This window comes from Hydra vulgaris, chromosome 11 (genome assembly GCF_038396675.1).
Source record: "Hydra vulgaris chromosome 11, alternate assembly HydraT2T_AEP".
NCBI classification, from domain to species: domain Eukaryota; kingdom Metazoa; phylum Cnidaria; class Hydrozoa; order Anthoathecata; family Hydridae; genus Hydra; species Hydra vulgaris.
In genome coordinates, this window is record NC_088930.1 from 48,272,884 (window position 1) to 48,289,624 (window position 16,741).

General features: G+C 28.3%; 1 protein-coding gene across 2 annotated transcripts; it reads right to left on the minus strand.

The window, feature by feature from the left end:
• Positions 1–7,081: 7,081 nt before the first annotated feature.
• Positions 7,082–16,014, minus strand: LOC101241166 (uncharacterized). 2 transcript variants are annotated; one of them, XM_065809048.1, is made up of 12 exons: positions 14,036–16,014; positions 10,667–10,816; positions 10,331–10,519; positions 9,910–10,250; positions 9,743–9,814; positions 9,457–9,652; positions 9,288–9,374; positions 8,993–9,088; positions 8,718–8,810; positions 8,057–8,156; positions 7,800–7,919; positions 7,082–7,547 (listed from the first exon to the last, which is right to left on the minus strand). In XM_065809048.1, exons 1-12 carry the CDS (start codon positions 14,520–14,522, stop codon positions 7,490–7,492), a joined length of 1,989 nt encoding a protein of 662 aa, XP_065665120.1. In that variant the 5' UTR covers positions 14,523–16,014; the 3' UTR covers positions 7,082–7,489. The 2 variants fall into 2 exon arrangements, 1 of the variants encoding a protein (XP_065665120.1); XR_010641533.1 differs by lacking the exon at positions 7,082–7,547 and having other exon boundaries at positions 7,870–7,919; positions 8,714–8,810.
• Positions 16,015–16,741: the final 727 nt, after the last annotated feature.

Consider the following 16,741-nt stretch of genomic DNA (forward strand, 5'->3'; position numbering starts at 1 on the left):
GTCTGAGTTGTATTTCTTATTTTTTTTATTTTTCTAATACAAAACAAACCGGACTATTTATAAACCAATTGTCCATTTATTTGAGAAAAGTTATTTTATTTATATTCCAGAACATTGTTTAAAATTTGATTTATTATGTAATTTTTGTATCACTTTTATTAAAAATTTTGACCTCTTGTTTTAATGGAAAATGATATTTAATTAGTTTATACAATATATGTAAAGGTAGGATCTATAGGATGACAGTGGGGGTAATCACGGGCTATTTTACTGAGTGAGGGGGTGGGGAGTTTTCTCCTTTGTTTCAGCTTTCTCGCTAATATGCATTAAAGTGTTAATTTTGAATTGAAATTTCTTGATCCTGGCCACATTGCGCCCAGCTGTTTCATTAGATAGCAGTATTTTTTTTTAATAAACTTGACCAGTTTATAAAATCAACGATGTCGGTGTTTTTTACAATAACAACAGAAAATACATTTTTCTTGGAGGATGACAAAATCTGGCTACTTTACTATTTTAAATTATAAACCCTATAAGTTTTCTGAATTTAACTTACAGGACAAAAAAGTCCGGACCAAGAAGTTAAATAGTAAACTCTAACGAGAAAATAGTGGTATACACAATCTTAACTTTGTTTAGCGATACTAGTATAGAACATGCAAGTAACAATCCTGCTCGTTTTTAGTTTCAAGACTAAAAAACTTTTCGAATACCTTCAGTCGTTCATCTTCTACAATGATTTCACAACACATTCTTCAGCACCGTTAAAAAACAAAAGAAAATATTATAGTTTGGCGTACTCTAAGTAATTAAAGCACAAAAAAACAGGGTTAAATTACTTCAGTTAGGTTTAGGTAAGGTAGAGGTTATGCTCGGTTAAGTTAAGTTAGATAACATTTATTTTATTAATGTTATACTAAGTAGGTTTCCATTGTAGATCTAAATATTTATTGTAGCAACAAAATCCTGATAGTACTAGAATTTTAGAAATTATATTTTAACTAAGTACTTGCATATTTTATTAAAAGCCTAATAAAAAGACTTTTTTAATTCGTGTCTGTAAAATAAGTAATTGTAAATTGCTCATGGCTCACTAAAGATCAGTCTTTAAATTAAAATTGCTGTTCCTCAAATACATTAACAAAACAAGTAAGCCTAAGTGAAAATTGTTGTCTTTTTAGCTGCATGCAAGCAATATTAGTATGCACAAAGTACATTTAAAAATATCTTTTAAATTACTTGCAATTTTCTTCAGGCTTTCTTATAGGCATATCCTTCTTAGTGTAGTTTGAGTAGGAGCTTCCAGCAACGGAGCTTTCTTTATTATTTCACTCTTGCAGGTAGATTTATTTACTTCTCCAATTTACCTGTTTGTTTTTTTTGGAATATCGGTGTTGTAGCCAGGCTCTATTATTAAATCAACATATAAATACTCATAAATCATTAAATCAATATTTAAGTACTCATAAATCAGTTACTATGAACTAGTAAAGCAGAGCACATCAATAAAAATATGAAATTATAACCTCTAATCAAATGAATTTGAGTCAATTAAACAAAACACTAGCTGTTGCATGGTCACACCGCTCAAACAGTTGCATCATCAATCGCGAATTACATTTTTACTAAAATTGTAACTTTAATTTAAAATCAATTTTGTTAAAAACATTTTAAAAATATTTTATGAAATGTAGTACTTTTGGAAAAATACATGAAGGATGAGTTACGACTAATATACTTGTTGGCTACTACTTTTTGCTTAATACTTCAAAGTTAATTTTTGTGTTTACTACTATAAGAATAATAGTTCATGACCAATAGTAGTTTTAGTTTATGACTAATAGTACGTTAAGAATAAGTCGGCTACTTTTTGTTTTATACTAAAATGGTATAAAACAATCAATATATTTCGGAAATAGTTGGTTACATTTCAAGGTTATTTACAAATAGTGAGATTACTAACATTAAGTAAACACCTTATGAAAATGATTAAACTAACAGTGGTTATAATAATAAAAATAATATTTATAATAATAAACGTAAGATTGTTTATCTATAACGATAACGATAGTTTTCATTTACTCGACTAGATTATTTATTTACTTGTCGAGAAAGAAACATCGTAATAGCAGAGCTAATCGAAACGAGGCCTTTCCGTACCGAAGTACTACTCATACGCTGAGTAGGCGGAACCGGGCTTTAAAACTGCAACCCTGCAGCTACAGCCAATAATTATTCCGATCTATTAGCAGCGCTTTAGCCAACTGAGCTATCCCGACTCGCATGTATGCAAATGTATACATGTAAAGTATGCAAATGTGTATATGCAAAATATGTATACATGTGTGTATGTGTGTGTGCGTGCGTTTGTGTGCGTGTGTGTTCGCGCGCGTTTTTGTGAGTGTGAGTGCGTGTGTGCGGGCGTGTGTGTGTATGTGTGTGTGTGTGTGTGTGTGTGTGTGTGTGTGTGTGTGTGTGTGTGTGTGTGTGTGTGTGTGTGTGTGTGTGTGTGTGTGTGTGTGTGTGTGTGTACGTTTATTTATCTACATATCTGTATATATAGATAATATTTTTTGATAGTATTACTTCATTTTATGTTGTTTTTTTTCTTATTTTTAAATTTTTTTTGTTATTGTTATTTTTTTTATAATTATTATTATCATTGGAATTATTATTTTTAATTTTACAGTTAGTTTTCCTATTTTCTTGTTTTCTGTTTAATTAATTTTTTTATTTCATTGTTAGTTGTTACGTTTTATCAGGTTTTTAACTGTTTGTAACTGTCTAATATTGTACATAATGCAAACAGCGCACAAAAATGCATAACAAAATAAACAACCTAAAAAAAATACAGGACGATTCAAACAATACATAAAAATATATAACAATATAAACAATACACTAAAATAATTTAAAGATTTCATTTAAAAAATTGTTCTTTTTCGTTAGTTTGTTGCTGAAAAGTTCGCTGTAAAAACTTTGTTTGATATTTTTATTAACGTTTTATTATCGTTTTCCATCATCGAACTTTTTTATTTTAAACATTTAACTTTTTAATATTTTTCTAGTTTTTTTTTTCTGTTTTTTTTTTTTTTTCTCTTCAGTAATTTTATTTATTTAAATTGATTGGTCTTGTTTTTACTTTGTTTATCTTTGTTTGATTTTTTTTTCTATTCTAAAAATGATTTTTTTATTTTATTTTTCTTCTTTTTTTCTTTCTTCTTTTTCACCGTTAAAAAACACCTCCGCCATTTGCGGTGTCATTGCAAAGATCTTGTGATAAAACAAAAGTAAAACAAAGTTTGAGTTATGGTTTTGCTTAACTATCCTCCACGTGCCACCAAGTTGAGCGGCAACAAATTAGAGCTTAACCACAATGCAATATCTCTATTAAGTTCAAAAAAGTTCAAACAGGTTTTAAATTGACCATTTTCGACACAATTCTTTGAGGTACTTTGAAAAATATTTCCTTCTTTCATCCTGAAAATATTTATGTTGTTACTAATAAGGAAGTAACTTTTTAATTTACCCGTCAAAGTTATTTTCAGAACACTATGTACGACAGAGAAATGATCAGTATCAGTATTAATCTCTTTTCTAAACAAAAATATTTTTTATGGTCGAGCTCGAGCTTTGGTTAAACAATATACCGCAATGTTTCCACGCTGGAGAAAAGCTAAACGTTTGCTTTTTTAACTTCAAAATTGGTGTAATATCCAAATCTTTGATCATTCGACGTGGTACACGAGAATTATCAGTAAGTACTTTTAGTCTTTCTTTTCTCGATTATTGATGTGATATTGCGAAACACAGAAGTGGAAAAAATTTTTAAATAACAAAAGGTGTCCAAAAAAAATAGCAGATTAGGTCGAATCAAATGAAAAAAAAACTGGAATAAGAAGACAAAAGTTTCAAAAAAAAGTCACAACAAAAATTGTATAAGAAATGTAATAGAACGCATGAACCAAGAAACTGTCTAGCGCTTGGTCAAATGTTCCACAAATGAAAAAAAAATTATTGAACAACTGCTGCAACATAAAAAATGTACACGAAAACTCTGCTGTTGAATACCATGTTGAATCTGGTAAAACAAATTTTTAAAACGAAGCTTTTACAATCTTTTTGAATTTTGAAAATCTTACGTAGAAAAATCGACATCAGAGCTAAAGTTAACTTTATGCCAAAAAGAGTCAAGAATTAACTAATAACATTACGTAATAATCTTACTAATACAAAAATCAAATTATGTAGTCATGGTGGCAATAACACTCCAGTGATTGGAACAACAAAAATGATGTGTTACTACAAAAATTGAAAAAAATTGATAACGTGCAGTGAAGTGGAAGCAAAAAGCAAACTTGTTCTTAAAAGAAATATCTACTCTAAACATAGTAAAACGAATTAAAGGAAAACAAAGAAAAAAATTTCAAATATAAATAGGTATAATAAAAATGTATCTGAAATTATTTATTATGATGGTGAATTGGGAATCGATGATTGGACCTGAATATCATATCGAATTAAAGGACGACTCAAATCCTGTTATTCTTTCTCCAAGAAATTTTCCTTTCAGCTTTAGAGGAAAATAAACTGGTTTGATTAAATGAAAAAAATCGAAGTAACAACAAAAGCAGATGAACCAATCGAATGGGTAAACTCTTTTTTTATTGAAGAAAAAACCTAATGGATAAGATTCTCTCTGGATTTATGAGACTTAAATAAAGCTATGAAAAGAAAACGTAAGAAGCTACCTGCTTTCGAAGAAATATCAATTAGACTTTTTTATGCAAAGATTTTACAAAGCTAGATGTAAACAAACGTTATTGGAAGATCCTATTACATATACATAAGAGAAGAAAAACTAAGGATCTCCGCAAGCAGCTATTTAATAATGAGTTGACGTATAGAGCCAGAGTGAGTCAGCGCGCTTCAAAAAATACTGATAATATAAAATATAATACTTTTTGGTATAATGAAATACCAAAAATTATTTAATTCGGCTTTAAAAAAAGTAATGTTCAAGAAATTAACACCTTAAGAGGCCCTTATTCTAGTTGCAGAAGGCAATTTTATTAAAAAACAGTGGAAGTTACTTAAAGTAGAAACAGAAATGTCTACCCCTGCTACTTATTGATACAACAGGCAAAATTAAATGTTACCCTGATGAGGAATCCATAAAAGTTACCAAAACTAAAATTCAACAACAAGCATTACTTGATCAGACCACATTGCATTGTGAGATAATATTACAAAGCCCATTTACCTTTTCTCTAAGGTGCAGAAACATGTTTTATTATTAAGTCTAAAGACATTACAAAGGACAAGATAAAACACGTGAAAAACTAAATAACATATCTTAGGGAAACAAAGGTACCCAATGAAAATAAAGCATACCTTGCTTTTTAAAATAGTAGATGGTAAATGATAATGGTGTACAATGCTGCAAATGATGCTACATCTATAAGTTGCTATATTTGGGAACAAATGTTAAAAAATTTTAATAAGTTTATTGAGTTTAAAAAATTTTTATAACTTTATTAACTAAAATGTTTCAAAAATTTTAAGTAAAAAGTTTAAAAAGTTTGAAAATTTAAAGTTTATTAAGTAAAAAGTTTAAAAATTTTTTATAAGTTTATTAAGTTAAAAAAATGTAATAAGTTTATTAAAAAGAAGATAAGTCTCATTTGGACTCTATTCTTTATGGAAATATCTTGGAATCTTCATTTGATTTATAAAATACATTCACAAAAGTAAAAGTATCTTTGTAAAAGTAAAGTTTAGTAAAAGAAAAAAAGTTGTCAAAGAAGCAGAAAACAAAATACAAAGATTCTTTAAAATAGAATTAGGGTTTCTAGAAGATATACCTAAAGCAGGATTTTAAAATATCAATGACGACACTACGCCAAGAAAATTTTTTTATATCAGGAATTCTCAAGTTATTTCAAATGGACATTAGATTAATACTTTTAAATTTAACATTTGCTCATGAAACTGCTAAAATGTATATAAATCTTTACGATTAGTGTCTTATGCATAAAGTTGTGATGCATGTTGCCGAAGAAAATCTTATTTAGTTACAATTTTAATATGATAATTAAATATCGTAACATTAAAGATATACATTTAATGTATTGACAATAGAATTTTAATACCAATCAAAAGAGAGTTTTTTCTACAAACTTACTTTTTATTAAGTTGCCTAACATAAGGAAAAATTGTGTGTGTTAAACAGACCTGTAACCATTGACAGGGATGCCTGAAGTTGAATAGGGAAACGGGTACAATTTATTATAAAAGAACTCAAAAAAAACTAACGATAACATTGCTCTAAAATGAATTTTAGAGCATTGTTATCGTTAGTTTTTTTATCGTCAACACCAGCATTCTGTGAAGACGATGACATATTGAACATCAATGTATTATTAAAATTGCAATATATCCCAAAATTGCCATGCAGGGATGCTAGAATTACAGGTGCAGCCGTTGCACAAAATTTATATATTTTTTGTTTAAATGTACTTTATTTGTGTTGGTTATTTATATTATAGTTCTAGAAACGGGACCAGCAATTTAATAAACGTTAATATACAAAAAAAAAAAAAATTCATAATACAATAAGAATTCATACAAGGCCAGCTTTCATAGAAGACAGTTGAAGCCCGAATTAAACAATTTCGGCAGTACAGACAAAATTTTAGTCAAAACCTTTTTTGTATCGATTGCAGCCAAGACTTAGTTAAAAAACTTTGTTAATGCAAAAGGCAAAAAACGAGCATTTAAACTTTTAAATGATTACTCAAAAAAAGTTAAGCTGATAAGTGTAAACCGAAATTTAAAGTAAACTATTTAATAATCTCTATTTAATACTTGTTAAGTCTTTTACTGTAGTTTTTTTAGAGTTGTTCCTAAGATTTTAAATTTGTTAAGTGTGTCATAGAAAGGCTTAAGGGCAATATTTTACAAAACAACTGAGTTTAATACTTCATCATCTATTGATTGGTCAAATTTGATAAACATTTTCATAACATTATACATGTATATATATATATATTATTATTATTAATATTACATATATCTAGTATTTTACATTTTAAATATTATCTTGTACATTACTTGTAATACAAAACATGCGGAGAGCATCTATAATCTATGAGATTACGGTATTTAAAAGATTTTTTTCAGAAGATTGTTTAGAAATTACCTTCTTTTATGTTCTAACAGTATTTGACTTTACTTTGCGTAACTTTAACTCTGTTTCATATTTATGACAAGAACCATGTTAGTCGGCGTTTTTCATGTAAAACATGTAATATAAAAAACATGTACATAGCCATTTTGTCTTTCTGGATTTTCTGGTGAGCATATCTTGGTTGAAATCTTATCGAATCTCTTAAAGCCCTTTAGAATGCTTCATAACAAAACTTTGATATGCTTTCAGAATACTTAAAAGCAATACTTTGAAACGCCAATCTACTAAATATACTTTTCATCAATCACAAACATACTCTGGTCTGTAAAATACTTTATTGATGACTTGTGAAACTAACCTAAAGCAAATAAAAGCAAAGAATGTATTGAACGAATTAGAATATTGCGTTGACTTACTCACGGCGATCTGTGACTACGATCACCGTGATCGCCGTGACTACGTTTTTACAAAAAAAAAAAAAAAGTAGAATTTATTTTTCCGTTATTTTTATACTAACTACTTTTTATGTAAAAATCGTTTTGTGCTAGCCCCAGTCTTTTAATTATTTAAAAAAAAAAAAAGTTTTAAAGTATAGAAAATACAATTAAACCTTTTTCTTGTACACAGACTCTTTTCATTGTCAGCGCATGGAATCGTTTCAATTTTATCTATGTATTGCGTTGAAAGCTTGGAATACGTTACTAACTTAGTGTAATAACGCCGACATTTACTAAATAAAGAATAATAAATTGTATTTATACTAATTATAGTCATATATAAAAACATTTTTATTAGAGTTAAGTAGATTTTTATAGTAAATATAATAAACTGGAAATAATAAAGTAAAAGATTTTTAGCTATTCTTACTCGGTTTCCTCACATCGATCGCCCTTGAATCCAGCTGGACATTTACAGCTTACATTGTCTACACATATTCCCCCGTTAAGACATAAGTTCTCACATGTTGCTAAAAAATAAATAAACTAAGCTATTCAATTACGTATGCAGTTTGTTTTTTCTTAATTTATTATCCACTAAGTGTCATTACTAATTCATTTCAACGACAACGAAATATAATTAAAAGTAAAACATTTATGCGATTTGCTAAAAATAAAACTGTTCGACAAGGTTATTTAAGTACGTTTGGTCATACTTTAAAAAACAATGTATTATTGAATGGTAATGGCAAAGACAAAGTACGGCACTTTGAACGTTAAACCGACAAAAAAAAAAGTATTAATATTATTCCATTATGACACAAAATAATAGTAATACATAAAGTTATTATTAGGAGCTTTCCCATTAGGCTTAGATTAATTTTACTCAAAGAGTTATTTATAAATATACAATTTATAAGTATACAATTTATAAATATACAATTTAAATTGACAGTAAATAAGCAGGCTAAAAATCATGTCTTTAAATAGTAATTAAAAATCTGTTTACATTTAAAATGTGATTCGTATGTTAAACAATAATGAAAAAAATTTGTTAAACTGAAAACAAATAAAAAATAAAAAATACCAACATTTATCGCATTGTAAACCAGAAAAGCCTAGTTCACATCGACATTGGTTTGGTCCAACACATACCCCGTGAACGCAAGGGTGAGAACATTCGCCTTAAACACAAAATTCAGCATTTTACAATTAACATAGAAAAACAATATATTTGGAGACTTGTAAAGTAAAAAAAAAAATAATGAAGAAACAAAACTAAATGTAAAAAATAAAATAAAAATTATTATTCTATTTCTTGGTTTAAGTTTCTAATAAATCATTTGGGTAAGAAAAATCTACGTACTCAATTGACAATAATTTCCGCTGGAGCCGGCTTTGCATGTGCAAGTATTTGGCTTTGAACAATTACCTTCATTAAGACATGGGAGAATACATATCGCTACAAAAAAATTGGAGGTAAATAATAATTACAAATTTACAAACCAAAACGTGAGTTTGCTATACTATCGAATCATAAAAAAAAGGAACAGAAAAAACAAGACGATGATTAATAGAAATGTTGCATAAAAAAAATATTTTTTTTTTAATTGAACATTATAGCATTTCTATAAAACGTAATTACACGATAAAAAGCTTACGTAGTTCACACAAATCGCCATTCCATCCATTTTGGCACGTGCAAGTACCATCTTCATTGCACTTACCGTTGTTTTGGCATAAACATTCTATAGTAACACAATTTTTAAGTTATTTTAAAAGTAATTAAATTTATACAACATTTAAACACTTTAGCGTTAAATTATAAACCTTTTCCATTTCCGGAGCCTGTTTTTTTGTAATTTTCGCTTTCTTTTTCATCTTCATCGTTATAATCATCATCGAAATTGTCTTCATAATCATCGTCATCATTTTCATCATCATCCCCAAAGTTATTGGCTCCACTTCCGTCGTTTAAAATATCCGATCCAGAGCCTTTTGCGTCATAGCTTCTTTGTGGTCGTTCCTAAACATCGCGAATTCAGAATTAAAATAAAAGCTAAAGTTGTTTTATAAATAAACTTTTAAATAAATTTAACGCACTAATTTCTCTTACAAGAATAATTTTTCCACATTGACGCCATCTGCTTTCTCTATCGCTTGAAAAAGATACTTGAGAAATCTCCACCTGAAAACAAAAGCTGTTGTTGTTATGGCAAATGAAGAAGTTGAAAAACAAATCAGATCTGAATTATAGTAAAAGTATTGTAACTGCTTTCATACTTTTGGTATGCTTTCATCTCCTGCATCATCACCAGCACCTATAAAAATACTGCCAAATATATCTGCGTCACGAAACAGTTCGTCTTCCAATGAGCTAATGTGTAATTCTTCGCAATTTATTGAAAATCGCACATTTTCATGATTCATTACAAATGCTAGAGTATACAGCATTTCTTGATTAAAGCTATAATGGAACGGATTGCTATGTCGAATGTTGACGGCATTGTTAATGATTTGATCGTATTCAATGGTAAATTGGAATGGCGAAACTTTTATTCCCATAATCATCTTATTATTTGCGCTGTATATGCTAAAAATGAACTGAGAGTCCTTCACCGGACCTATAATTAAATGATAGTTTATAATAGTATGAGTGACGAGTGGTTAGCAACTTTCAAAAAGTTATTTTTAAATAACTAACCTTTAAAAGTTATATGAAGAACATTTGAAATAGGGAATTGATCTGGAAACAAAAAATTGAAAGGAGCAGAAAGAACATCCGATTTCTTTTTTGTGTTGCTAGAAGCTTCATCTCGGGCTTTCCATTGATCAGCAAATATTTTTGACTCTTCTCTTAAATTTATCATAGTTAATAAAGCATCTTTTGAAGCTAAACAAACATTTAAAGTGTTATTTTGAAAGTTTTGTAAAAAAATTTAATAATTTTTTAAGTTGGAACGTTTATAATTATAAACTAATCAATATTAAAAATAATACTAAAAACTATATTTCAAAGCTCGTTAATAAAAAGATTTACTGAGACAAGAAAATGTATTGCATTCTCTTTTTTCTTCGGATAGACCTTGACAAAAATTGTGCGATTCTTTTAAACACGAGCGTGTGCGTGTCTGAATCCCCGTATCACATTGTTTGTTGCAATTTGTCCAGGCGTTCCAACTGCGCCAACCTAAAAATTAAGTTACATTGTAAAGTTAAATTTTTGTTTTTTTAGGAAATTCACTCCAAACAAGGCTGCAAGCAACCACAATTCAAGCTTGAAGTTAATAAAAAACAATAATAGAGATTTAAAGTTTAAGAAAACGGTAACAACCAAGCATGGTGCATTTTTTAAACGTTCTTTGGACATTTTTATTAAGTTTAAACCTAATAGAAACATTCAAAAAACGTTTCAAAAACGCACTGTGCGCACTGGGAAAACACTTAAAAAACTGTAAAGTTTAGTAAAAACAAAAAAGAAGCATAAAAACTGATGTTTGAGAAAAAAACTAGGTGAATGTAGTAAACAGTTAAGGTAACAGAAAGCAATTTTGTCTAATGGGAAGTTACGCAAGATTGCTTTTTAAGTGAATTTTGACTTGGCATTATAGCTATGTTTTAAACTATTAGAAAACTTGAATCACAGATAGTGCATGGGACCCCAAGCAATAGGTTATGTAGTTGCCTTAGTCCTGCTAATCAAACCAAAGTTATAACAATGGGCTTCTTATGCAGCCTTGACAGTGCAAACAAAAAGTACTAACAAAAAAACTATTACAAAATCATTTGAAATACGCTGATTTTTACAGTTGTTGACGGAACCAGCTTTTCTAAGAGCTACCACAGAGCTCGTTAGAGTTTTAGAGCTACTCCCTTATTAATAAATTACAGAAACAATACTGTAGCCACTATCAAGGAAGAAAAAGTAAAAATCCATGGGCTGAGTCAAAAAGATTTTCTATTATTCATCTTAGGCAGGAAACAATGAAAAACAGATTTACATTTGCGCCAGCCGGTTATATGAGAAGAGAGTACAAGAGTTGGAAACAGAAACTTTTTTAATACTTCTAAAATCCTTGCTTAGGAGGACTACAGAAAGACAATAGCCTATAGCAGTTAATATATTTTCTCCAAGAGAGAGTACTTTTTATTGAAACAAGATTGATTCTGATCATCATGATTCTGATTCTAGCCAAAGTGTACCATTTACAATACTATAATAATTATTATACAAATGTTTAAAATTTACAAGTATAGAATAATAATTGCGAAACATACATTTGTATTTCGAAAATAGATTATTCGAAAATAGATTATTCGAAAATAGATAAGAATAAAGAAAGCAAACTGAAAGGGTCCGAAAAAAAGTAATTTGTGTTCCCACAAAAGATTGAGCTGTTTAAAAAAGTATGCCTTAGTTTTTGCAAAAAGAAAACCTCAATTATTCTATGTCATAATACATACGTCTTTTGTATTACGAAATAATAATAACCTAAAACTAACTTAAATAAAAATTTTTTATTTTAATTTTTGATTGGTATGATTTTTATTTTTGTCTTCAATATAAAATATATTCACTTATTATATGTGTTGCTTAATTACTAAGATTCTGCTACTGTTGCTAAGTAACGTTGAATAATGGTGCTGAAAAAAATCTATGCAAAAAATTCTAAATCTAATATCCAAAACAATGCAATGGCTCCATTTTTTAAGTAGGTAAAGTTCTAATTATACACCGACTTTGAATCAAAAGTACATCTTAAAAAGTACGTATGAAGATTTAAATAAATGATTAAGTTTTTTAGTGCCCTCAAAGCGGCAAAAAATCGTCTTTCAAAGCGGCTGAATTTGTATTTTAAACCATTACTTAAAATGGAAAACCCAATGATAATAATTCTAAAGCTTTTATAAGTTAACTTTATTCAATAAATAAAAAGTTGGTTGTTGGTTTTACACTAACATAATTATAACTTTATAGTTTTTTGCGTTTTATAACTCAACTGAAAGTTAACTAAGCTAGTTTATTTAATGAATTCATGTACTTAATATTGTGTTTCTGTTATTACAACGCTCCATTTATTTGCTTTCTTGTTTGTTTTTTTTTATAATTTTTATTCTCGACAACTGATAAACTTTTATTCATAGCTATAATAAAATCGACATTAACCTTTAAATATGACAAATTTAATGGTTATGACCGAGAGCCGTCACGCGCCTGGGACAGTAACCCTAATTGACGCCCGTATTTATCAAAATTTTATTATATTATAGATGAAGGACCATTTTTTTTTTTTTTTGGTCTCTTTTTTCGCCCTTTGGATATCTACCGCCCGGGACAAACTGTCCCTTTTGCCCCTCCCTCATAGTGGCCCTGGTTATGTAAGAAGCTTTCTCATTTAGAGTTTTACCTAATAGTTAATTGCATCAGAAAGCAATATTGGTGCGCATTACTGCCCCGCTACCCTACACCACCCCTTAATACACGTTTACTCACAACAATCTAGTGTTTATGTATAATTATTAAACAAACATTTTTAAAGTTCTGCTTGCAACCCCACCCCCTCTATAAACACACACACAAACCAGTTCTGCTTTGGAAAAGTTTTTGTTAAGTTGCAAATTATCATGATTAAAAAAAAATTTAAATACTACATTGGGTCTAAGTCTTTTTACGATATAGAAAATAAAGCTATATTTAAAAAAAAAAAACTACGTTTTTTATTTTATTTTAAATCAAGAATTAAAAAAACGCATTGATCCTCCTCTACCGCCTCTTGTCAAATGTAAGATTATTAAAAGGTTACATTTTTTTTAAGAATTAGATTTGTAAAATTAACATATTGTTTACGTACATGTGTTTATTTTTATTGTACAAAGCTTTTCACTTAAGCTGGCTTTCATTTATCTTGTTTAAAACGCATTAAATTAACAACCATTATATTAAAAAGCAGTTCCATTATGTTTGAATAAAAATATTTAATAATTGTAGATTTTTGTTTTAATATTTTTTAGTCCTATTTTTAAAATGTCGAACGAGTATACGTTTAACAAATAATAAACAAAAAAAATTAAAAATCGTCCGACAAATTTGCAAAACAATTTCAAAGAATGTTTGTTGAACAATAGCGTTTTGATAAACAGAGTTTATTTTTTGAAATATTTGGAGGTGACAATATATTATACAAAAGATTTCACTAAAATTAAAACAAAAGCGTACTTAGTTAATCAAGATGAAGTTATATTGCCCAACTTGCAGTTGTAACGTACTTAAAGTTGCGTTTTTAGCAATTTATATAAAAATATTATATTACCTAATTAAAAAATTAATTTTTTAGAAAATTTTTCCTCTTAAGAACAAAAATATTTTGTTTTGGGTAAGTATACTCTAAAACCAACAAAAGAAACTTACCTAAGGACTCTAAAATATCTTTTTCTGTACGTTTGTAAAGTTGTTCTGCGGCACCAAAGAGATCGTCATACTTTGCTACAAGCTCATAGGTTTCTCGTTTGTACCCAAGAAAAAGTGCATATGTTTTCCCTACTTCAACGGAAGAAAAACAGAGTTGAAAGCTGTCACTAAAACCATTCGCAGTTGCAATAATTTTTGGATCCAAGCTTATAATAGAAGTACTTTTTTTATTATGAAGTTTTTTAATCAACTCCCATCCTTTGAGTACGTTTAAGACTTCAAATGTTGCAGAATAAAATTGCGGATAGCGTGGTGATGGAGTTGTGTACAAGATCTTGGCAGTCAGAACGAATTCGGCATCTTTAGTTCTCTCGGCAGGTGTTTTTTGTTTCCAATTACGATTAAGAAGTTTGATGCACTCTTTTGAATGCGAGACTAACATAAGGCTAATCCAAAGTAGTCGCAAAACCTGAACCGCCATAACCATTTTACGTCAAATTAATAACTTTGATTTCAATTTTTACGGAATATTTGAGCTATTTCGTTAAATGTTATAAAAAGAATGGTAGTGCTTCTAATTTATGGTCTTTTTTGGAATATGTTAGTGTCCACGTCGAACTGTGCTTGACTTTATTAATTGAATGCAGTTTGTGTGTAATCTTTATATATGTAACAAGAAGGCTAATATTTTTGTATAGTGCGGTTTAATGAATGAAGTAATAGGATTAGTCCACAACAAGGAGAGCAATTACGGCGACGCTTAACAGATATTAAAAAATATTGTCTGGTTTAAAAGTGATCGTCATGTATATCTTATGAACGCATATGTTTTAAAATTTTGAAGATGACAAAAATCTTCCTGACTGAGATGTGCCACGTCTTTGTTATCAAGTTTTTGTGACGTGATTTTAAATATTTACACTTAATGACTTATGTTCATAGCGTGCTATAATTTGATAGATCGGTATCTATCGTTCGGATTTTCATTTTATTTAACCACCTACTGTGCTTTATCATTTAGTAAACTAAAGTGTTAAACAACGAACTTGCGGTTAGATGAAATTTACGAGTTTCTAAATGTTATTTATCTACGATAAACAAATATTGCGATTCAATAACTGCGATAATCTATTTTTTGTGTTGATAAAAAAATGTTTTGAGTCATTTTGTTATAGTTGACGTAATAATTTTTTTTGCTGTTTGTCAATTAATTAATGTTTATAAATTGATTCAGCTGACTTTACCTGTTGCCACTAATGTGCTTACTTACAAACTTATATTTAATGAAGTAGAATTTACTTTTGTTTGGTAGTTAATACTTTTGGTATTAATTACTAAATACTTAATCAACACTTTTGGTAGCTTATTTAGAATTTTTTTCTTTTTATTTTGTTTATCACTATTTTACTAAAATAAAAATATTCGACCAGATTTACTTGAGTTTTATAGCGAACTGAATGTTATTTCAAATTTTTATTAAAGCTCTTTACATCATTAGCGTCGATGACGACATGTATGATACTTGTTTTCATTTTATTATTTGAATAAAGATTTATCTGAATCAGTAATAAAATAAAGAACGGAAGTATACCGGAATAACTCGTAGATTGACTTAACTTTGACAACAATAGTATTTACAGATATTTTTTGGTTAACAGGATGCGCCTTTATTAATCTGATTATTTTCCAGAACCAACGAGAAAAGGTCTAGACTTTCCGTAAGCTAAGTGTTCTTTTAAACGAGACAAATATTTACTTCTTGAAGTCCTTTTACCATTTAATTTGTATTAAATCTTTTATAATACATTATGAATGTTTTTTCGATAACTTCGATTGTCCGATTTACTGGCCGGAAACTTCAGTAACCTTTATTAAAAAAGTTCACTAAACTCAAAATAAAACGTTATTAAAAGTACACCTTAAGTGTCGTAAACATTTTAAAAAGTTATGTGTAAACATTTTACAAGTTATATGTAAACAAATAAATTGTCTAGAATTTCAATGATTAAGATAATATAGTTAAAGCTATAAAAAGTTATAATATTAGATATTTTAGATAAATATCTTATATTATAAATAATTATATGCAATTATGTATAATACTTATCATACGTATAAATAAATTAGATCTATCTGATCTAATTTATGATTTATTTTGTTTAATTAAACTTTTGATACCATTAATAACTTATGAATACACAAATGCATTTTTTCTAAATCTTTTTTATGTACTTAAAATATGAATTAATGTACAAAAAAAAATTACATGAGCACATATTTTAAGCAATAGGAAAATTGTTTACTAACTTGACATTATATATAAGTTCCACGACTAACAACTTTTATTTAAATGTTTTTTAAAGGTTATCAATATCGACATCTATTTGTTAAATATCTTTATTCATTAGGTATTGCCCTTTTTAGTATTACATAAAGTTCGATTAACATATTTATTGCTTCATTTAGTCTTTTTCATTTTTTTGTGTCCCCATTCTATGAGTTAATCTATCTGTTCTTGCATCAGCTATGTATCGATGATACTTCAGGTTAGATAAACTGTTTCAAAATATCAGTAACACTGCTCAAAATGATTCATAAAGTTTGATTTGAAAACCTAATAAATTTAAAAATCAAACATAAGAATCTTTTACCTTAAGGTAAGATGTTTAAAGAAATTATGAATTTTATTAAAGTGTTGTCGTACTC

Bases quoted from the DNA above. Each gene is read 5' to 3' on its own strand.
- LOC101241166 (XM_065809048.1), bottom strand. From the start codon at position 14,522: ATGGTTATGGCGGTTCAGGTTTTGCGACTACTTTGGATTAGCCTTATG. The intron at 10,817-14,035 runs GTAAGTTTCTTT...CTTAATTTTTAG, and splicing joins AGATATTTTAGAGTCCTTAG to GTTGGCGCAGTTGGAACGCC. The intron at 9,653-9,742 runs GTAAGAGAAATT...CGCGATGTTTAG, and splicing joins AATGTGGAAAAATTATTCTT to GAACGACCACAAAGAAGCTA.